At 38.4% G+C, this 24,324-nt stretch overlaps 1 protein-coding gene across 3 annotated transcripts in view; it reads left to right on the top strand.

Annotated features, from left to right (window-relative positions):
* The window catches only part of jarid2a (jumonji and AT-rich interaction domain containing 2a), a 46,915-nt gene extending 22,831 nt beyond the window's left edge, over positions 1 to 24,084 (top strand). For 2 of the 3 annotated variants that reach the window (XM_067448665.1, XM_067448663.1), the window contains 14 exons: positions 1,951 to 2,127; positions 5,734 to 5,897; positions 9,395 to 10,385; positions 13,547 to 14,025; positions 14,120 to 14,212; positions 14,312 to 14,430; positions 14,991 to 15,061; positions 15,242 to 15,356; positions 16,241 to 16,346; positions 17,021 to 17,203; positions 17,362 to 17,486; positions 17,748 to 17,925; positions 21,173 to 21,280; positions 22,282 to 24,084. In XM_067448665.1, the coding sequence (XP_067304766.1) occupies positions 1,951 to 2,127; positions 5,734 to 5,897; positions 9,395 to 10,385; positions 13,547 to 14,025; positions 14,120 to 14,212; positions 14,312 to 14,430; positions 14,991 to 15,061; positions 15,242 to 15,356; positions 16,241 to 16,346; positions 17,021 to 17,203; positions 17,362 to 17,486; positions 17,748 to 17,925; positions 21,173 to 21,280; positions 22,282 to 22,452 (3,080 nt within the window). In that variant the 3' untranslated portion in view covers positions 22,453 to 24,084. The remainder of the gene's footprint in view (positions 1 to 1,950; positions 2,128 to 5,733; positions 5,898 to 9,394; positions 10,386 to 13,546; positions 14,026 to 14,119; positions 14,213 to 14,311; positions 14,431 to 14,990; positions 15,062 to 15,241; positions 15,357 to 16,240; positions 16,347 to 17,020; positions 17,204 to 17,361; positions 17,487 to 17,747; positions 17,926 to 21,172; positions 21,281 to 22,281) is intronic. The other variant, XM_067448664.1, reaches the window with a different exon arrangement.
* The last annotated feature ends 240 nt before the right edge of the window (positions 24,085 to 24,324 follow it).

The raw sequence follows: 24,324 nt of genomic DNA, 5'->3' as shown, positions 1-24,324 counted from the left end.
CAGAAACGTCCAGGTGCTGTCTAAACCTCTTCCTGAGTCTCTAATCTGTGTCTAACTTTGGTTTGAACATGTAAGGCTGCACTCCACAACTGGTTATTTCTGACATTTTGGCTGAGTGAGATTCATTTTGTTGTTGACATTTGTATCTGAAGCTTATGTAAAGGAGCTGCTGGAAGGGGGACAAAGAGCAGCAGCTCATTTGCATTTAAAGGGACCCACACCATAAATTTAGCGTTTTTGCTCACACCCTAATAGGGGCAAATTTGACAAGCTATAATAAATGATCTGGGGGTATTTTGAGCTGAAACTTCACAGACACATTCTGGGGGCACCAGAGATTTATATTACATCTTGTGAAAGGGACATAAAATGCCCCCTTTAATATTCGCTCTGAAATGGCTCTTCAAAACTCTCAGGGATTATCAGAGAGGAATTGAAGAATCATTCAGTTGCCTCTTGAGACGTGAACAATAACCAATTGGTCAAAGCCCCCAGGTGCCCTTATTAAAACCCTTGATGATGGAGAACTGGCCTAAAGAGCCTTTCTCCGTTATCTAGGGGGCCCAGAGACTCTTTCTTTCATAATTCAGCTCAGCTCTCATTTCACCTGGATATTACAGCTTGCCGTCCATAACCAGTTGTTAATAAGGTTTCATATAGTTCATTTCTATTGATCTCAAATAATTGCAGATATGACCAGGATGCAATTTAAATTTGACACTCAATTGGTTATTGTGGCTGGAGAAGTGGATTGATTCAGAAGCAGCCGGCCACTTCTCCTCTCTATTTCTTTCTCTCCAGTTGGCCCCATTCCCCACCCCCTCCTCGGGTGCATATATACACTCTCTCTCACACATATACACATGCATGCATGCACGCACCACACCACACACACACACACACACACACACACACACACACACACACACACACACACACACACACAACAAACAATCACATGCTATGGCACATGTGAGCACCATGGACCCAGTGACTCTGGTGCAGATAAATGCCTATTGAGGGAATGTGGAATAAAGCTTGTGAACAGGCCCTCTATTGTGAGCACTGAACCCTTTAGTGAGGATCAGTAGCACACGCGATGAGCACTGGACTGGACCACTCTACCGTCACATTTAACTTCTCTCTCTTACAGCGCTGAGACACTGAAGTTAAACAGGATAAGGAGCTTTGCACAGTGCACAAATACACAAACTACCGTTTTCATATCTTGCTGTTCAAAACTTTGGGGTTGGTAATATATTTATTTTTATTTTTTATTTTTTTAAGAAGTCTCTTGTGTTCAGCAAGGCTGCACTGATTAGTAAAATCAGTGATATTGTAAAATAATATTAAAATGTCAAATAACTTTTGTATTTTATTTATTTTAAAATGTAAAAAATAGAACTGTTGAAAACAGTGATACATTGTGACACAGTGACATTCCAGTGATACATACAATTTAAAGAATCCTTTATGAATAGAAAGTTCAAAAGAACATTATTTATTTAAAAAAAAAAAAAAAAACAGTGTAAAAAAAATACTGTCACTTTTGGTGAATGTAATTTTAATAAGTTATATATATATATATAAAAAAATCTTACTGACCCCAAACTTTTGGACAGTAGTGTGTGAAAAAAAAACATTCTTTAAAAATTTTTCTTTGCCGTGCCAGAGAAGACAGTAAGTCATACAGGTTTGAAACAATGTGTAAGCTAAATGATAACATAATTTTGATTTTCTGGATAACTTTTACTTAAGGATAACCTTGTTTTTGTTTTTTTCAAAGCAAGATATGTGGCAATTGAATTTTTTTTTAAATCTCAGCTGGCAGCCATTACTACTGTTCTGTTTGCATTTCTCTCTTTCTTTCTCTCTTTCTTTCTTTCTCACTCTCTCTCTTTGCATGACACTCCCTCATTTTTGTCTTTATCCTCATTCTCATTGGTTCAGGCTCTGCTGCGTTGCCCAGCAACATGACATACTTTGGTAGCGCTAAGGATGATGAAGATGTAGATGAGGAAGAGGACGAGGAAGAGGAAGAATACTGTGCTAGCAATGCTGCTGCTTCCTGCCAGTCCACTCCATGCAAGAGCAAAGGACCCAACAAATGCATCACCAACGGTCATGGTACTTACACCCCTGAAACACTCCATCCATTGGATAATTAAAGTGTGTGAATAACCACAAACACACACACTTATTCTCATAAACTTTATCTCGCTTTGCATTTTATTATCCTTTTTACTTAAAATAGCACTTTACAGTCCATTTTACTGTGTAGCATGTGTAGTGTATTATTGCACTGCCAGTAGCAGACAGGCTGGACATTTGGTTCCATTTAAGGGCCCTAGTGAGGTGAGTTATGGCCATGCCTTTTTCCACACCATACAGTTAATGAGTCGTGACTATACACAGCCCTCACTGTCAGACTGCCTACATTTGCTCTATACCAATGTCTGAGTATGCACACATGAAAAAAAAGAAAAGGGATGATATTAATATAATATAATATTTAAAAGTTAAGGGTGTAAGTAAAAAAAAAAAATGAAATTAATGCTTTAAGCAAGGATGCACTAAATTGATCAGTAAAGCATTGATAATGTTTTAAGATTTCTGTTTCAAATAAATGCTGTTCTTTAGAACTTTATAGTCATCAAAGAATACTGAAAACAATATCTGTTTCCACAAAAATATTAATAATATTTAATAATAATATTTAATATTAATAACAACAAGAAATGTTTCTTGAGCAACAAATCAGTGTATGATAATGATTTCTGAATGGGGTCATGAATAGAGAAATCAAGTTTCCCTTGAGCTTTTGATATATAAAATTGAATGGTAATCTAAGAATATCCTGTAAGTTTCAGAGCTGAAAACTTTTATTGACAGCTGGCTCAGTAAACGATCGAGCTGCGAATGTGCATAACATAGGACTACGTGGAGCTAAACTGGATCGAACTTCCAAGCAATAAACATGCCGCATAAGCTTAATTCGGATTCCAAAATTATAAATGCATGGATTAACTTTATTTTGTATGAATATCCAGCTCACGTGGGGAAGACATTGTGCGTTTGTTTCTTCATTTCTCCACTGATTCGTTTATAAACAAGAGACTGGATTTGCAGACAGGATGAATGAAGCAACACACTTATAGGAGTAAAACATGTTTTTATATATGATAGTATTGCATTGTGAAGATCGTTTGATATCTATTGATAATGTGTATGCGTCTCACTGAACATAATTTAGCATGCTGTCACAGGCTGGAGAATCCAGAATTTATCAGACTCGGACATGTATGGGCCAGGGCTCGCAAAGCCCAACATCCCAAACCTATGTGTTTTCCAGACGGGCTACCAAAACGTATAACCAGCCTGCCGACAGGCTATCTTAAATAGTGAAAGGACATTCCTTTCTTGATGTGCATTGTTCACTTTCTTGACCTGACTTGAAGTTTTGATCATGCTGAATTGTCTGACTCTGCAGTGAGGCTTGTGCGTGCGTATGTCGTGTGATGCACGGTTCGTGGTTATATACACCGATCGAGCAGGCCAAGTAATAAAAAATAACATTCCAATTAATTGAGGGTGGATGAGAGATAAATCACTGTGTTTGTTTGATAAAGATATTTTGCAAGCTCTGTGGGCAATCATTCCGGTTGCCGTTTTCCCATACGCTTTCAAAACAATTCCTCACGTGTACTCTCGGGTAGCCGAAAGCTCATTATAATATCAAAAGCTTATGCAATCATATCCGTGGGCATTTACTTCCAAGTCTTCAGTACCGAGGTTTCCATGAGAGAGCCTTAAAACCAGGGTAGAAAAAAGCCTATTACTTATTCATTATGTTTTTAAATGTAAAAACCACACAAACGGCATAAGCTGACCTCAGACAGCAGTATTTTAAAAAGCATCTTCACGACACCTTGAAGGATCATGTGAAAATTCAGCTTTGCCGTCACAGCAATAAATCACAGTTATTTTAAATTGTAGTAATGTTTATATATATATATATATATATATATATATATATATATATATATATATATATAAATTAAATGGTGAGCATGAGCATAAGAAACTCAAAAAATTAAAACATCTTACCATCCTCAAAACATTTTAATGGTAAAGCATATTTCACATTTATTAATTTTTTTTTATTTACAAAAAAATATATCATACAAGTGTATTAATGTAAGTGTTAAAGAGTAAGTTGTGCTACAAATATGCTATATATTACATATTTATATGATTATTTGTGTATTGATAAGTATTTAAACATTATTTTGATATCTATTATTAATGACTCCATTGGTCACTGTCCTCATTTTCCTCTTTCTCTTGAGATTTGCTAATTATAGCTAACAGAATAAAACAGGCCAGGCTGAATTTAGCTGAGATTCCATTTAATAAAGTGCTGAACGCCACTACGTCCTTGTGTTTTGAGTTCTTGGCCCATTTCTTTCTCTGGGTTTGTAACCGGACCCGGTTACCCACTCAGCAAAATCTGCAGTGTAATCTGACACCTCAGTAACCCAATACTTCTGCACATACTCGACACATGTCTGAGGGGCTCCTGACAAACTACACCCTTACAACCGTCACCTTGCTGGGGTTTCGAGGTCAGATTGGACTTCAAGGATAAACACAGTATCTGTGTCTAAAACTGAGAACAGCTTTCAGGTGTTTATTTTAGATTATTCCTCTCAAATGTGTCCCATCATGTTGAGATCCGTGAAACACTGACCAGGTTTTTGCAGAAGTTGTTCTGCTGCTCTACATCTAGTCTCTGCACAGTGTCATGTTTGTATGTGGGCTATCTTAAGAAGAGAACTCTCTGTGCTTCCTAATGAAATTGGGAGTCATATTAAGCGTCCATACTTTATAACCAAACCAGAACCCCATCGACTTGCATAACATACTTGAACAAACGCTAAATATGACACTTTTATGTGCGCTGCTGGCCGAGCTCCAAACTGTTTGAATGATAAGTTGGTCCCTCTAGAAGCTTTCATTTAGTTAAGTGACCCAAAGAGCATTTCAATACTTGTTTAGTGTTTGACTGCTAACATTGGACTCTCTGTTCACTTCACCATCTGTTTAGCTAATGGAGGCTCGAAACTTTGAAAACTTTGCTTCTTTTGTCCAACTTCAATGTGGGTGGCTCTCAGGAAGAATGAAAATCTGTTATAGTAGATTTTCATGCAATATTAAGTTCTTCTTACAGTCAACGCAGGGCAAAGTGAGCATTTTTAGTGCCATTCAGTCATTTGTGTTACTGGGTTTTAGTGATTTATTGATGTTAGTGTGAGAGCTATAAGCAGCTTTGCTGTTACAATATTTGAGCTTTAAAATCCCATAAATTCTCATGTGTTAGACAAGGCCTCTATGCTGACTCTGTTAGCTGCTTGGCAGTCTTCTTTTATAAGAGCAATTTACAAGTCAAGCGCACAGAAAGTAGAACGCAGAGCAGTCAGGTACAGCTGGACCATTCAGCAGAAAGCTTCAAAACTGGGTCTTTTTTCCCAATATAGTACGAAATCATCATGGTTTAGTTTGCCTAGGAGGGAAACAATCTGGTTAAATCAGTTCAGTGTGTATAATAACCACTGTGCACCCATAATGCATCAAATCTAAATAAATACATGTTGCATCTTTTTTGTGGTTTTCTTTTAATTTTAGCTAAATGACTTAACATTAGATCTGTGCTGTGTTCTTCTCCTCTTCTAGTATTTAACGGGCAGACGCGAGCCGCTGAGGAACGTGGAAGCAGTTTGAGGGCCAGAGGGAAAGACAGGCTCCATGGGAAGGAGAAAAACTCTGTAGCATCAGCTAGGACATCCACTACACACAATCTACGACCCAACAGGGCTGTACAAGAACATAAACAACAGGCAAGGCTGGATTTGTTTTGTTTGTTGTTGTCACAGGATCTCAACCTAAATTGTCTTTTTCTTTCATTTTGACCTAGATGACCCACATGAGAAAAATAAATATTGTTTATAATTTCTCTGGTCAACTGTAAACCATTTAGTCAGCATCTGTCAAACATCATCCAGACGTCCCAATCCCTTGAACTGGTTAGCAGACGAATTGTCCACATGTTCAAAACCAGTGTCTAACACAATAAAGTTGTAGCTTCCAAAAGAAAGTAACATTCAAATTGAGATCTTAAAGGGTACATAACACACACAGTTTCTGCCAATCTTATGTTAATCTTGAGTATTGCATCCTTCATATCTCCAAAGAGTCTTTAGTTTTATCATATTTATAAAAGACAGATATACGCTGTGCCGATTCTTTCCAAAAACAGCTGAACTTGTGGAGGCGTGAGGTGGACAGAGCTAAAGAGTCACAAGCACACACATGGAATACGTCATGGTATTATCCCTGGATATTTTTTGATACACTATACGTTCGTGTTCTTTACATTATATGCACTTATGTGCCGATTGTGAATAAAACACAGTGCTTTGTTCGCAATTGGAGTTTATATAGTTTCACTTATTGCCTGAAAGATTATTGCTGGGACCACTCCATCTTTCAGTTTCAAACGATCTGCAAATCCAGCATCGAACTGGGCCTTTTTCATAAAACATTCGTCAACGAAATGCTGGGAACAAACAAACACACTTGCAGAACTCCGTTGCTGCTCTGGAAAAACAAACTGCATCCACTGTTCCCTTAACACTGGATTCTTTGGGAAGCTGAACACGGTTATTTTCCCTTCACAACCAGAAACACACTTTAGTGACATTGTTGATTTCTTGGTCTAAAAACAAAATGACAGCACTGCCGACGGCTTCCCTAACCCAAACGAAGCTCGTTGATGGCCGGGCTTCTGCTCTTGCTTTTGCTCTGCTTGATGTGTGCACGCCACAAACTGTGAAAAAGTATGGACGTAGTGTCTGTGACGTAACCCATAGAATGCTGAAGAGCAGTTTTGAAGAGTAAAGTAGGGTCAAGCTGGCCGTTGCCATCTTGGCAACACATCATCGCGCGTCACTCCCGGATAACTGACAATGGGCAAAGAGGTGGGTGGTGGGCGGAGCTCAGGTGATGTGAGGACTAACAGACAGCAGACAAATGGCAATCCACCTGTCATTCAAAGTGGCCACACCCTTAATTATGCAGAACGTTAAGGCTTTAATATAAACAAATGAGTTATAAAAAATTGACCCCCCTGACAGTTGTCATGAAGGGCAAAATTAGCTGTATAGACCAAAACCAACCTGCTGTTAAGTTAGGCATTTTAACATGGAGCTCAATGAGATTCTGCTCCCTTCTGGAGCTCGTCTCTAGTAGCTTGTCTTCTGTATTGGCTTCAAGAGAAACTGGGGGAGATTGCCGCTTGGTGAAGGCGCTCATCCGAGAAAAGTGCCCATTTAAGGAATTCCCCCTTTATTACGTCATACAGGTCCATACTCGAAAGAAACTTTCTGACACTTATTTGAATCCTTAAGGGGTGTATTTGAAGCATGAATACGTCCAACTTTTTTTTAATCTTTGGAAATGTTAATAGCATGATAATCCAACTCTTTAACAGCGTCAATAAGTCAGAATGCATGAAAAAGCATTAGGCATCCCCTTTAACCAAATTTTATGTCTAGATGACAAAACAATTAAGTTGTAATGACAAAGCACGGGCTGTTAGGGCATCAAATGTATAAATGTTTAGGTAAATGTTGAATATAATTAATTTTATGACAGATTCTGCTTGTATTTATACCTTGAAAACCTGCTTCTTTGTGGGAGCTTCATAGCCAGATTTTATGACCGAGAATCTATTATTGTGCTAAGATTTATTTTCACATGCTGATATTATTTGCTGTTATACACCACATGCTTAGCTGATTTCTGAATGTCCTTAACTGTAATCAAATGATGAATAATTAAAATATATATTTCTCCCCCCACTTTCAAGAAATACTGTGCCATGAACACACATTACAACATTATATTCCAACGCTTACAGTGTCATTAATGTCTGTTAATTCAGTCAGTTCGGAACAGTGGGATAATAGAGACTATGTAGGCCAATTTGAGTGTTCATCAAAATTTCCTCCCCTCCTGCCAGAGCGTTCTATGGCAACATAGGGTTAGCTTTACCCTTCCTTACTATCCTGCAGCAGGCCTATAGCAACACATGATGTCATCTCTCCTCCACCCAACCCCCCTCGCTCTCTTCACACACAATCAAAACCAGTGGAGTGTGGAAGTAACACATACTCTGGACTGTGTCCCATTTTTGTAAACATGAACTGTCTCTCTATGCGGTGGACCATTTGTAGATCTGTTGTGGTTTCTGTCAAGAACTTTGGTTTTTGAGACAAATTAATATTCTCCCTTCCCCCACCACATGCAGATGGAACATAGTACATGGCCCAGGTCACGTGCGTGAGCTCCCTAAAGAATGAAAGAACTGCTCCACTGAGCCCCCTAGTGGAAGAATGTGGTCACTCTGAGAATGAATAATTGGAGTTTGCTGTTATCCATTAAATTTGAGGAAGTAATGTATTCACAGCCTCAGCCCTTGCTTTCAAATTACATTATGTCAGTAAAAGAAGAGCAAATTGCAAAACCACAGTGTTTACTGTAGCTCAAACAGGTGCATGTGAATCTAACTATGACAATGATTCCTTGTTTCCTAGGGAATGCATGTACTGATTGAATGATATGTAATTTATTTTGGATAAACGTGTCAAATGCATTAATGTAAATATTAGGGTCAATGAAATGACACTCTAGTAAGATTCAATATTAAAATTGCAGTTTATACATACAGTGACTTGACTACATCTCTGTGATGAGCTTAAATTCTGTATTGAAATTAATTAGAATATTTTTTGAGGAGAATAAATAGGGGGAAATCACTATTAAAAATTAATAATTGAAAATGTAAACACTTTTAATGTGTTTTCTAATATTGTTAATTAAAAAAATAATAATGTTTGAAAAACAATAATTTTATATTAATTAATATAATTAATATTTTTTATATTTAAGCATAAAACGGAAAATTATAAAGAAAGACCCCCTGTCAGTATGTCTCTTGAAATATCAGATAAACTGACAAGGAAAAGTTTTAAACTGTAGTGTGGTTCCCCAAATATGTAATATTTATGAACTTTTTAAAAATATGATGATGAGTCGGTCAGTTTAAACTTTTCTTGAAAAGGATATAAAACAATTTTTTTTAAAATTAAATGAAACCAACATGTATACATTTTTTCCCTCTAATTTCTAAGAAGTTGCACATGTTTCAAACAAGATAAAATAGAAAAATGGCAGCAGCTTGAAATATGTTTTGTGTGTGTGTTTGTGTTTGTGTGTGTGTGTAATCACTTTTGTACAGTGTAAATAAATTACACTTTTTTTTGTCATCCCTCAGCCCCCCAAAATGAACGGAACATCGGGAGCCTCCGCCGTCAGTTCTAGGAAGACGAGAGAACTCCGTACTCCCCCGACCAAAGCTGTGAAATACCCCAAGGGCCACGTGACTTACACCAAAGCCAGACTGCTCAAAGAGGCCAAGCTCAGCCTGAGCACGCACACACACACTCACACACACACACGCCACACCCACACACACTCCAACTCAGGAAAAGCCCAAACCAGCCACGCCAAGATGCAAAAACAGGTGCTATCACCAGCAATCGCTGGAAGGCTGTGTGGGACAGACACTTTCCCACCCAGACGAAACGGACTGAGACAGTCAAAGAGGCAGTTGGAGTTAGCCGGGGTTAGTCTGACTGGAGCAGAGGTCGAGGTTAAGAGGGCCAAAGTGCAAGTGGTTCCCTTGGAGACGCGAAGTAGGAAAGCAGCTCAGGAGACGCCGGTGAGACCACGATCGCAGCGGCCCAAACGGGCCACGGCGGGGAAGCTCATGTTCACCAAACAAATGCACTGTAAAGCCACCGTTCTGGCCAAGAACAGCCCCACTACCTCAACACGGGACATTTTGAAACCAGCCAACTCCCCGAAACTATCAGTGACCCCCAAAATAAGCAATGCTCTAAAACAAGGCAATCCTTCTAATACGACTGAGCCCATCAACGCAGCTGAGCCTAAAGAGCGAGGTCGGCGTAGCGCGGAGGTCACCGAGGTTCCCGTTTTCTATCCCAGCACACGCGAGTTCCACGACCCATTAGCTTATATGGAGTGTGTGCAGGGGCAAGCGGAGGCGTTTGGGATGTACCGGGTTGTTCCGCCAGTGGGCTGGCGCCCCGAGTGTAAGCTTAAAGAGGAGATGCGCTTTGTCTCGTACGTGCAGCATGTGCACAAGCTGGGCAGACGCTGGGGCCCGAACGTACAGCGGTTGGCCTGCATCAGGAGACACCTGCGGACACAAGGCATTAATATGGAAGAGCCTCCACTTATAGGTATGAAATGCTGCACGAGATCCAAAACAAAGTTTGGTAGGCATATTTAACAGTCTAAGACCAAGTGTTGAGGAGTAACAAATTAAAAGTAGTGACGCTACTAACAAGCCTGAGATAAGCTCAGCTTTTCTTTATTTAAAGTAGTGTATGTTTTTACATGTTCATCCTCTATTAAATGTAGCATTTGCCCTTATAGTGAATCAGTTTGCCTTAAAAGGTTAGTTCACCCAAAAAGGAAAATGATCCTATACTTTACTCACCCTCAGCCCATCCAAGTGTATATGACTTTCTTCTTTCAGCCAAAAACAATTTGAGTTATATAATAATATCCTGGCTCTTCCAAGTATTATAATGGGAGTTAATAGTAACTAAAGCCCCAAAAATTGCATCCATCCATCATAGGTAATCCATACGGCTCCAGGGGGTTAATAAAGGCCTTCTGAAGCGAGGCGATAATCACTTGCTTTCAGTAACGGTCATCCGGTGGAAGAGTGATTTCTGACCTTACATGAAGGAAAAAATCCTCTGATGACAAAAATATTATCAATTTGCATCATCTGATGATTTTTTGGCCAGAGGCTAAAGACTATAGCCAGTAGAGGGAGCTATTTCCCCATTATTGCAACCCGTGCATGAGGAAACGGGATCGCACTCACAGCTCCGTTCGGGCAGCTGCCGGCATTCATGTAAACGGAGCGGCCGACGGAGCAAAGTGAGTATTTCAACTTTTCAAATTAATTCCTATGAAAGTTAAGGTTTCAAAGGCATGAACTGAAAACGCATCAGACTGAACACGCGCTGTGACTATATGCCATGGTCGCGCTTACCTCAGCTCTCTTGATCGTAATCTGACTCGGACTCTTGCTGCGTTTGTGCTGTGAGACACTCGATCGGCACTCTCACATTATATTAACAGACACTGTCAGTTTTTAATTGTAGTGTATTTTCGCTAACAGAACTGCTTTTATGAAAATGAACGCAGTGGGCAAACGATCTAGTGAGCAGTAGCTTTGGGAGTGGCCTTATAAGGCAGCGAAGCAAGTGCATTCTGGGAGTTGTTGTCTTTCATCCTCATGAGAAAAAAATACATTTTCTGTCTTTTCTCAGTCTAGAAGGCACCAAATTCAAAAATTATTTCACATTTCTACTACATTAATGAACCAGTTTATATACAAAGCTTAATGCTAAATCACTGAAGTAACCTTTTAGGTGAAAGTAGACTCCTCTCGCGGTTCAAACACTAATGTTGTTCGACACCCGTAAGACCTTTGTTCATCTTCGGAATACAAATGAAGATATTTTTGTTGAAATCTGAAGGCTCAGAAAGGCCTTCATTGGCAACAAAGTAATTTCCTTTCTCAAGACCCATAAAAGGCACTAAAGACGTTGTTACAAAGCCCATCTCACTACAGTGGATCTACAATCATTTTATGAAGCGAAGAGAATAGTTTTTGTGCGCAAAAAAACTAAAAGACAACTTGTATAGTGATGGGCCGATTTCAAAACAAAGTGTTGAACCGTTAAGAATCAGCTTATTGATTTATGATTTGGATCTTGTGTCAAACTGCCAAATTGGTGAAATCACGTGACATTGGCGATCCAAATCCTGAATTGATACACTGATTCATCACCGTTCGAATCTTTGTTTTGAAATCAGCCCATCTGATTATAGCCCATCTGACTATATAAGTCATAATTTATTTTTTTTGCGCAAAACTATTCTCGTTGCTTCATAAAATTATTGTAGATCCACTGTAGTGAGATTGGCTTTGTAACGATGTCTTTAGTGCCTTTTTATGGGTCTTTAAAATATCTTCATTTGTGTTCCGAAGATGAACGGATGTTGTCGGTTGTCGAGCGACATTAGGGTAATTATTGACAGAATTTTCATTTTTGGGTGAACAAACCCTTTAAATGCTCCTCTCTCTCACACATGCAGCACTGGAAAATGTAATTTGTTTGTGGTGAATCAGTTTGTAATAGATGGGGAAAAATCAAAGTATTGTCCATTTAACGAAACCCGGGCTTAAGTTTGAAACATTTGAAATTTTGATTCATTCTAGTGAATCGGTTTGTCGTAAACACTCCTCTCTTCCATATGTAGCATTAGCCAGTCTAGTTCATCATATTCAAATCAGTTTTTTCTGAATATTCTTTTATAGCAAAACATAGTTACGTATGTCAAATACTCATGTTCCTTTAATTAGGTTCTATTTTAGTTGTTTACTGTGACTATATCAGTTTAAATGAAGTGTATGTAAGATTGTGGGCAAAACTGGTACTGCAATGTAAGGTTTACTGTTTATGTAAGGTTAATGCGGTGTACCTCCCCCCCATATCAGGGCCATTTTATGATTAATAGAAATACATTTCTCACACACAGTTCCTTTAAGTAAAATTTTGATATCTACTTGGTTACTTGATTCTTCCAAATATCTTCCATTTTGTACAGCAAAACAAAGAAATATATACAGGTTTGGAACAACTTTAGGGTCAGTAAATAATGACCAAATTTTCATTTTTGGGTGAACTATCTCTTTAAGAAACTACAGTGTAGTTAGCTACCTTTGCTACCAGCAGTGAAACTACCTCAAATTTTGATTTGCATGTTAGTTAGAAGCTGCAGTTTCAAAATAGCTTTCCTAATACTGATCAAAGGCATAACATATTACAAAGTCTGTTAAATCCAAGTTCAGTTGAAGTGAATTAAATTCATGTGTTAGCTCAGACAGTAAGAGGTGTGTTTTATACTGTATTAACATTTAGATAAGTAAGATGTCATCTGTCCTCACTTGTAGGCTGCGTAACTATATTTTAAAAGGATTCTATTGGTCATTCAGTCACTGACCTGTCCAGTTTGGACAGATTAGTGAGCTCATGTTAGTGAGGGCAGCTTCCTTTGATGAGATTACACAGTGCGTCTAGTGCCAAGACTCAGATAGACGGCTCAGTCTGGCCTCTTGTTGACCGAATGGCGAAAATCATCAGCACTGCTGCCTTCGTGCCAACCTTAAATCCTCCTTTAGTTTCAATGTGCCACTTAACTAATGTGAGCTGTTTGAATGCCTGTGACTAATGGGTAATGTGCGCAGACATTTAGAGATAAAAGTGAAGGAAAATTTAAGAGACCACAATACCTAGACGTATTTGCTTCCTGTTAGGTGGCTGCGAGCTTGACCTGGCCAGGTTCTTCCAGATCCTTAATGAGATGGGGGGCATGCAGCAGGTGACAGACCTGAAGACGTGGGGCCGGCTCGCCGATCTCCTAGGCATCCCGCGCTCGGCTCAAGATCGGCTGGCCAAGCTCCAGGAGGCGTACTGCCAGTACCTGCTCTCCTACGACTCCCTGTCACCAGCCCAGAGGACCCAGTTGGAGAAGGAAGTGATGGCGGAGAAGGACACCCTGGAGAGAAGAAGTGGGCCCCTAGAGGGCCAGGGAGACATATCTCAGCATGCCGCTCTTCTGCTTCCACGCTGCGAGCCCAAAAACGGGCTGGTGAACGGAGCGTTGCACCGGAGCGGAGCACGCGAGCACCTCAGAGAGCTGGATCCCACGGCGAAAACCACCCGGCAGAGAAGACTAGAGAAGAGAGGGGAGGAAGAAGGGGTGATAAATGAACAACACAAGTGCATATACAGGGTATATCTGCTTACCTTTGGGATGCATGTATGCAATTATATTTAAAACACTTTTTCTTTGGTGTAGATGTTCAGTGTTTGTCTGTCATTCTCAGGGGAAATCGTTCTCTTTGACAACATTCTACAGGGCAGCCAGGAATACTATGAACATGTGCTTCAGCAAAGAGCCAGACACTGCTGAAGTTGAGGTATATCTTCATGTGGACGAGCTGTAGTTCTCTTCGATGAGCAGGAATCAGTGATTTTTCCCTGTCATGTTATGCCCTTTTGTAACTTTGTTGTTGCAGAAGGAGTACTGGAGATTGGTTGAGGAAAAGGAAAGCCATGTTGCTGTGCACTGTGGGAGAGTTGACACAAAGACTCATGGGAGTGGATTCCCTGTGGGCAAGTCTGAGCCATTTTCAAAGTAAGGGTTTAGAAAAAGGTTAATATTTTTCAATAATGTTATATAGGTTAACATGCATCAGTTAGTTACAAACTATATTTTTTTATTTGATTCATATTCACTATATATAACATTTATTTATTTAATTTAATTTTTTTAATTTGACAGACACTATAATAAATAATTTAAAGTAAATTCATGCATCTCAACATTATAATGTATAGTATGAAAATTAATTATTAATTTTGACCACACCTTAACTTAATTTAAAGTAGTATTTTTAAAGATTAACTTTAAAATCATAGTATAAAAATAAGGGAAATGAGCAGGCTCGATTTTTGTCAGATATATTATGCATCCCTAGTAAAATAAATAAATATTATAATATATATAATCTAATCAAATTTATATAAATGTATAAATTAAATTATAATACATATAATATTATTCAAATTAGCAAGTGCTTTAAAATACAACCTTACTGTAAAGTCCTGATAATAAAAAAAATGTTTTAATTTAAAAAAAATTGTCAATAAAATATTGTTTGCATGACTTTGATTTGTTGTCTTGTTTGTCTCAAGGCATGGATGGAATCTTACTGTCCTTTCCAATAACTCAGGATCCATCTTACGTCATCTTGGTGCTGTGCCAGGTAACATCCCAAGCTTTTTCCGAAACTTTCATGCGTTCAATAAAACACCTTGATGATCAAGAGTTAAATTATATTGTTTGGTATATATTTACCAAACCAGATCATTTAGAATGGTTTGAATATTTGATTTGCTTGCAAAGCTGTCGGCATTCAGTGTGTTATGTTTGTGTTTGCATGAAGGAGTGACCATACCCTGGCTGAACATAGGCATGGTCTTTTCTACCTCATGCTGGTGTCGGGACCAGAACAGCCTTCCATATATCGATTACCTACACACTGGTGCTGACTGCATTTGGTAAGAGTTTAAAGAGTTTGTTGTCACCCTTTACAGCTGATATTAACTGAACCCAATGGCATATTCCATTAGACTGGCTAAACCCAGCCAGATCTGCCAGCGATTTGATTTCGCCCCGCAATTCCGTCTGGAAACCTGTACATTGATTTCTACTGCTTCTGTTACATTACTGCGGGAACCAATCACAGACTGGCTTATCCATCTGGCACACTATTGGCAGGTTTAACATGATGACGGATAGTATTAGAGCAGCGATGGGTCGTTGCCCATTGAACACGCCTCTTTTGGTCTGATTGGTTGAAGGTCTATACAATTGGGTAAAGAGTCATTTGAATATTGCCCGTTGATCACGCTTCTGTGCAGTAGAAAATACACAGCAGACTCCACAGATCAATGTTCAATCTTAAATTGAGCTTGGTCTGGTGATAGCAGACAAATATTTAATAGTAAATGTTAGGGGTGTACATTGGCACTGCCCTCCCGATTCGATTCAACAGATAACGATTCGATTCAATTCGATTCTACGAAGAATTGCGATCCATTAAAATTCTACTGCACACAACAAGGCAAATTTGTAATCAGTCACGAGGCAATACAAGCAGTCAGATATTGAATTTTATTGGCTGCTATGTGTGTATTATCACTCTCCTGTATGTTTGACATAAATGTCCTTAAATATAATACAATTGAATGGTACAGGTATTAGATATGGTATTTTTGTTGGATATGGCAACTTATTGTCCAACTCAAGGCCAGAAAATAAACGGTGACAATCGATTATGGCATTTTGCCGCATCGATGCTAAATCGCGCATGCCCGCACTGCGATGCATCGCTGAATCGATGATTGTTGACACCACTAGTAAATGTATCTCTTCTCTTCAGGTACTGTATTCCAGCTGAAGAGAAATCAAAACTTGACAAAGTAGTACACACACTGCTACAGGCTAACGGCACTCCAGGGCTGGAGATGCTAGAGAGGAACATTATGGTGAGAGTTGAACTGATTCTGGGTAACAGTTTATTTTACAGGGTCCTTGTTACACTTTACATGCAATTACTGTAGTAAAAACTATAAAGTTATGCATAATTACTTGCAATTAGCTCTAAACAACACCTTAATCCTAACCCTATAGTAAGTACATATAATATGGTTCATTATTATTAGTCTGTACTTAAATGTATAATGACACTGTAACATGGACACTTTCAAATAAAGCGTAACCTTCTTCAACACTTCAACACAACATTTGTCATCATTTACTCACTTGAATAGCTTTTTTTGTCCATATAATTGAAGTAAATGGGACCCTAAACAACATTGAACCCCACTTTTATTCCATTTTTCAAAATATCATAATTTGTGTTCTTTAGAAATTTTCCTTTTCTGGACTATATGGACAAAAAAGAAATTTCAAAATATCAGATTTTGTGTTCTGAATAAAACTCACAATTTAATGACAACATTGAAATTTTTTGGTACCGCATTGTCTCAAAACTGATAAATAAATAAAAAAATCATCTTTGATGTTCTGTAGCTCAAATTGTATTTTATTGGTGAACTGTCCCGTTAAATTCACTGTCATTCTGTAATGAAAATGAAAATGTGGTTTGACGGGATGTTCACATGATCATTTCACTTTTGTCTCGTTATCTTCACGACAGATTTCTCCAGAGGTGCTCCGTCGAAAGGGGGTGAAAGTGTACCGGACAGTGCAACAGAGTGGTCAGTTCATGGTATGTTTCCCAGGAACCTTTGTGTCTAAGGTGTGTTGTGGCTACAGTGTCTCAGAGACTGTGCACTTCGCCAACCCCCAGTGGATGAAACTGGGCTACGAGGCAGCTAAGGTGAGAGACTCGACGCACGGACGGACAAAGCCAGCTGGAACTTGGCTTGGTTTAACTCAAATAGAGCTGTATTTTTGTAAGTGAGGTTTTGCCTAAGTCCTGTGGGATGATGGCGCTTCCTCTGACTTTCACGCTCGTGTGTCATGTTTGCTTTGCAGGACCTTAAACGGCGTCGTATAGAGGAGCCTTTCTCCACGGAGAAACTGCTCTACCAGATCGCTACTTCTGAGCGGGACAACAAGCAGCTCATGAATGCAGTCTCAAGTCTCATCAGAGATCTCAGGTCTGTCTGAAACTCACCCTTTGAGTCTCAACTCATAATCGAATGTCCTTACAGAAACAGAACAATAAAAAAAGTCTAATGAATTATGTTGTCACAATGTTCTAATGTACCGTTTGAATTTTTTTTAATTCATTTTGAGATTTTGCATTTTGCTAAAAATTACATTCAAGTGTTATTAAAATGAATAGTGAGAATTAAAAGATCTTTAAATGCTAGCTGAGGCTGATTCTCAGAAACTGTCCATAAATTCCGTACTTTCAGGGATGCAGAGATTAGCCAGCGCAGGGATCTGTTCGAAGCCGGGCTCCGTCTGTCTGCGCGCTACGGCACACACTGCGAGTCTCAAGCAGACAAGAAGAAGCAGCAACGCTTGAGATTTACAGAAGACACGGCTGACAGGCGCTGCCAAGTGTGCCAGCATCTGTGTTACCTCTCCATGGTAAATTTACAATAATACTCCTCACTTTATTCTACATATGTGCAAGGTTATTATAGTTTTGCTTTTTTAAATTAGTTTTTATTTTATTATCGTTTTCAATTTTGCTACAAATTTCAGTTTAGTTTTAGTTAGTTTTACAAATGGTTTTGCTAGTTTTAGTTTAGTTTTTATTTTGCAAATACATTTCTATTTAGTTTTTATTTATTTAGTTTCAGTTTTAGTTTTAGTAATTATAGTTTAGCAGAGTTACCATAATGAAGTGTAGAGACCAAATCAAGGTTTTTAATTTCAGCAAAGTTTAATTAACAGATTAGAGTTTAATCTTACTAAACATCCTTAAGTGAAATAACTTGATAAACGAGCATTATTGTTTAAACCCAGGACGGTCTTACAAAACATGCATAAAGTTGGGTCTTCACCTTTGAGCAAAAAAGCTTGAGTCAAACTATGACCTATACAGGATCTATCTTAAAGAACAAAATAGATGCAACGTAAAATATAAAAGTAAAAATTATAAATTCCAGACAAACTCACTCATAACAGATGAAATATTGTTAAACAATTAAAAGCTTATTTTAATTTCTTCAGTAGTACAATGTAGGCTAGCAGTGTCTACACACTGTTTTGCTCTGTGTGTGTGTGTGTGTGTGTGTGTGTGTGTGTGTGTGTGTGTGTACATGTTTTTCTAGCCTGGTGAGGACTTCAAACTGAATGCACACAGACTCATGGGGACTCGTGTCACCGTGGGGACCTAAATTGAGGTCCCCATGGGTACAAAAGCTTATAAATCATACAGAATGAGTTCTTTTGAAAATGTAAAAATGTAGAAAGTTTCCTGTGATGGGTAGGTTTAGGGGCAGGGGCAGTGTAGGGGGATAGAATATATGGTTTGTATGGTATAAAAACCGTCTATATGGCAAGTCCCCACAAAGATAGCGCACCAGACATGTGTGTGTGCGTGCGTGCGTGCGTGCGTGCGTGTGTGTGTGTGTGTGTTTGTTGTGCTATAATTGTAAAGGGGACCAATGTCCTCACTTATCTAGTAAAATATTATGATAACTGATAAGTAAGGACATTTGGCTGGTCCTCACTAGTTAAAAAGGCGTATAAATCGGCCAAAACATGTTTTTATTTAAATCTATTGTTTTGCACGTTCTTGGGATGGGTAGGTTTAGGGATAGGAATTGAGTTAGGGGATATAAAATATCATTAACCTGATATAAAATCAATGGAAGTCCATGCAATGTCCTCACTTATATAGTGAAACAAACCTGTGTGTGTGTGTGTGTGTGTGTGTGTGTGTGTGTGTGTGTGTCCTGGCATTCCCTACTTTGTGGGGAAATGTCTCCACACAGATAATAATATTATTAGTAGTAAATGATTATGATAACACCTTTGAGCCTGTCAATATTATGCAAACATGAAATCTCAAACGCACAGTAGGCTAGTAACGTTTATAGTTGCTGACTTTTGCGCCTGCGTCTCTCGTCTCGTAAGAAACGGCATTCTAAAACAGTGAGCTTAAAAGAAGTTCAACGTGCATCTCATTACCTTGTGTTATTTCCCCTTTCACTGCCACGGACGCATTGATTCTTTGTGAACTCCCGTTTAGGACTAGCGTGTTGACTGTCTGCACGCGTCCGTCACAGGACAGCGGTTAATCTCCTCCTCAGATCACTTCACGCGCAGTTGCGCAATAGACACTCCCTCAACCGCCACAGTCAGATTTTCCACCACATTAAAGGGTAACTAAACCCCTGTTCACAGCCTAACTCCGCCCTCTGGCAATATTTGAAAAATGCTGCAAAAGTGGGCAGAGCCCAGCGGAGACAGAGGGGACGAGACGAGGGCGGCGCTGAGCGGGGGGCGTGCACCTGAGACCCGTAGTGACAACTTGTTTGACAGCTGTCAGACTCGCAAAGATTGATAGTGACTGGAGTGAGGACAGTAGTTTTGCAACAGAGCGGTCATCTAAAGTAGAGGACTTCTCTCCACCACCTTCACCTGAAGTGGAGGAGGGTGAAATGTCTGTAGACACAGAGTTTGTTGGCTCAAACTGCTTTAACTCCCGATGCATACGATGCTTTCATTCATTCATTCATGCTAGCGAAGCAGCAGCGCAAGAGAGAATGAGATCACTAACTAATCTATGAACACTGAACAGCCATATCCTTATACTGAATGCCACTAAAAAAAAAATCACAGGACCAATAAGTTCAAACCTAATAGCCTATTACAACAGATTTCCTCATATTAAATATTCCTCATGCATTAAATAAAAGTTAGACTACATACGCCCGCAGTCTAGCACGTTACGGATTTGTTGTTCGTTACCACGGCAACCATTTGCGTGTCAGGGTTTGTCTGAAAGCGTCTGAGGTATGAAAATTATCTGTAGACATGACAGGTGGCAAAACTATCAGAAGAAAAGCTTAACATGTACTTACAACTGCATTATATATCTGTATTTTCTTAATTAGGATGTTGAAAGCAAGTGAAGAGAAAGTTTCATTCATAATGTTTCTACTTCATTTAACATGAGCGCTCATACTGGACTGAAGCCGTTCTCATCATGTGATCACGGAAAACATTTCTCAGGGCGTGGTGAGCTCGTGCCAGGGGCGTGGATAGTGAGCCGTTGGAAGTACAAACCTACGTAACGAAGTACCATAACGTCCAATAGGAAAATTCAACTGCAATAGCCACCGTTCAACCTTAAGAGGGCAGCACTAAGACGTTTTTATACCATATATTATAGAATTTAAACACTTTAAACCCAACTGTCAAAACATTTACTCGACTCAATGAACAATAATAATAAAGCTCCATTCTTGCAGATCATTAACTAAAAAAAGTTGTTCTAGGGTTTAGTTACCCTTTAAAGAGAGCTTATTAACAACGAAAACGAATATTTATTTTTGCTAATTATTATTTTATTTCAGTTAGTTTTTTAGTAAGAGTGGTTAGTTTCGTTTAGTTTTAGTTTTTTATTTATTCAGATTTTTAAATTTTATTGCAGTTTACGAAAATGTTTTTTGACCAATAGTTTTAGTCTTAGTTTCAGTTTTCGTTTACGAAAATAACCTTGCATATGTGTAAAGAAATAACCACGAGTTGAAGTACCTTTTACTAAGTTAGTGGTCTGTTTTCAATTGTGAAGGAATTTCCCCAGGCTAATTGTTCTAGCTGTGTTGTATAGTCATATTAGCAAACATGCTGTACTCTCTCCCTGTCTTTTCTTTAACAGGTTGTTCACGAGAATGATAATGTTGTTTTCTGTCTGGAATGTGCCCTTCGATACATCCAGAAGCGTAGGTCCCCTCGTGGCCTCAAGATGATGTTTCGTTACACTGAGGTACAGCGAGTATATTGATACGTTTGGAATAGAATTAACTGTACAATGCTTGTCTACTTCTTGCAAGTAGTGTGTAAAATTAAATCATGTTAAAAGTTTAAAAAAAAAATGTTATTTACTTATTTAAAGTTGCAGTGTGTACATTTTAGTAGCATCTAAGGGTGAGGTTGTGAATTGCAACCACTCACTCCGTCCTTTTGAAGCAAATAGAGAAGCTACGGTGGCCGACACAGGACAAAGATGTCATCTACTGAGACTGCAGAGAGTAGCTAGCACTCTGCAGATCAGTTTGTTCGTTTAGGGCTACTGTAGAAAGAGGGCGGAGCAAAATGGCAATTTCACTGTAAGGGGTATATTTTTGTATGCAGATAGAAATGGCTCTTTCTAAGGTAATAAAAACATAACAGTACATTATGTAACACCACTGAAAATATAGTTATGTATATGATATTGCATTTATGTCAATAGGTCCTCAAAAATAATACATTATGCATAAAAAAATGCCCTTTATAAAAGGTAAAAATATCACAAATATGCAGATTTAAAATATATCCAAGCTGATTGAACACTTTACAACATTTATTTACAAAAAAATAAAATAATAATAAATAAATCTGGACAAGCTCATTTTTTACTCGGAAAAGTGAATGACAGATTTACTTGTCCGAAGGAGAAGTACATGAAAAGGCTTAATATCGAGCCCTGTAATTTACTCAAAGTACTCTAATATACCTCTGTGTACTTAATATGTGTTTTTGGCTAGTGGAAATTCTGATTGATCTGAAATTCACATTGGCTGTTGATCAAAAAAGCTAATTTAGAACCCTGCTAATAATGAATAATAATGTTAAAAATCTAACATTGCATTGCATTGTATTTTTAGCTGCAGTATTCTGCGTATACTGCGTATAGTGCATAATATGCTATTCTGGTACATCTGTTTACCATTGATGTCTCAAAGTATATGTGCAACATCAATCATTCCACGCTATTTTACTTAGGAGCAGATCAACAGTCTGGTAAATCGAGTGTGTGGCAGAGCACTGGAGAAGGGAGTGAAGCAGAAAGCCGTCGGTCCTAGCAAGACACCAGCAAAACGAAGCCCCAGAAACAAGAGCTCCGCACTGGTCCCCCTATCCAGCTCCGTCACAAAAAGCAGCGGCCGCTCCTAACCAGACCAGACATTCCTCCGGGTCTCCTTTTATATCAGGTGTTCCTAATACTTGTGTACAAACACTCTTCAATACTCTTTGTACCTAGTGTATAATATCAATACAACAAGCTGTTATATTGCACTTTTGTATTACAGATCCATGTAGTTACTGGCTGGTTAGTCCAATATATTGAATGTACGGAGGTTAAATGTTACATCGTGTTTTGCGATAAATACAAGGGGACGAATACACAACTGTTTGGGGCACCTGACATAAGGCTATTGGGTCTCATTCAACAAGCACGAAACATTTTGCACTAGTATTGAGATTGGTTTTTAGATGAGTATTTTCGGGTTGTTTTAGCATTAAATCGAGTATAGATATGCGTATACATAGATATAAATATATCCTATACTATTCCTATCATTTGTGTTTTACTGGTGCTGTAGTGACACTTTTCTCCATCACCCTTACAGCCTGTTTGTCTCTTGGGCTCATGTTTATTACGTCTTAATGCTGTCAGGAACAAGAACGAACATGTAAGATTACAGCCGCCACGTCAGACGGTACATGCGTCGTTGTTACTGGGATCTCGGTTCTACAGAGCAAGGGAAAAAAGTGTACAGGCTTGACACTTTCACACAGATCTGACATGTCAAGGAGCCCGTAATCGTTTCTGACAGCACCGATCGGAGATTTCCTTCGCGAATTCCCACCTGGAGACGCCCCACTTTTAAAAGCACATTTTGAGGCCTTTTACTAAAAAACTCTGGAGTACAAATGACAAGTTTAATGCAAAAGGCAGTTTGTACTTGTTTTTAAAGTTACTATTTCAATTGTAAATGCACTTTCCCTTTTATCCCACAAACTTTTGTCCCCCTGACTTTATATTTCTAACTGGTTACCAGTTTCTTGAAACCTGTTCTTTCATTAAGAATCAAATCTTTAAATATTCTTTTGCTTTCATAGAATATTATTGCGAGATAATAGTAATATCTAACAACGAAAAAAAGCCCCAAATATGTTTATATGCTAGTAAATTGAGCCTTTGAGTTCGGGTCTCTAGGGGTTTGGATGAGAAAGTCGAGATGAAGAAAAAGCCTTACTTTTACATTGGTTTCTTCATCGATATAAATTAGATGTTAACAGGGTTGCTACAAAAAAAACATACAAAAAATAAGTGCTGCTTAAATCACTGAGAAGTATGTCATAGTGGTGATCCCTAGTTTTTTAGCTTTACTTTTTTTATTCGAAAGGAAAAATCTTCTACCCAAAAGTAAACTATGTCGTAGGCCTAGCTACCCATTGCACTGACTGTATCAAAGTCCTGTAATCAAACATGGTAGGCGCCCCTTTCCAAATGACAGACTTGTATTTAAAGTTAAAATAAAACTGAACAGTGTTTCCAAAATGTGGTTGTATACTTTTTATGGCCTTAAAATGTTTTTTTTTTTCTTCCTTTGGTTATCCTTTTCACCCTTTTTATACAGTAATCCTCCTGATCCGTGTACTGTTTATTTATATGCACTGTTACTCAGTCCTCCAGTCCAGTGGAGATTTTTGGTTACTTTTTTTTTTTTTTTTTTTTACTTTTCAGGTTTGAATTTTTTGTTTTAATAAATAAATCACTTGTCAATCCTTCCAAAAATGCACTGGCCTCATGTTCTTTGTGGAGATGCAGATATTACAGTTACCAAACGGTGACTATTTTGATGTTAGGGACAATAACTGATGAAATGCACAAAATAAAATAAAAAATCCATATTCTATTCTATACATTTTGCGTACAAAAATTATATGTAAAACACAAAATTAATCATTTTAAATGCTATTATTGGCATCACAACATTGATGTGCAATATGAAAATGTTATTCAAAAGGTTACATTTA

This window comes from Pseudorasbora parva, chromosome 7 (genome assembly GCF_024679245.1).
Source record: "Pseudorasbora parva isolate DD20220531a chromosome 7, ASM2467924v1, whole genome shotgun sequence".
Taxonomy (NCBI): domain Eukaryota; kingdom Metazoa; phylum Chordata; class Actinopteri; order Cypriniformes; family Gobionidae; genus Pseudorasbora; species Pseudorasbora parva.
This window is presented reverse-complemented; position numbering and strand designations above follow the sequence as displayed.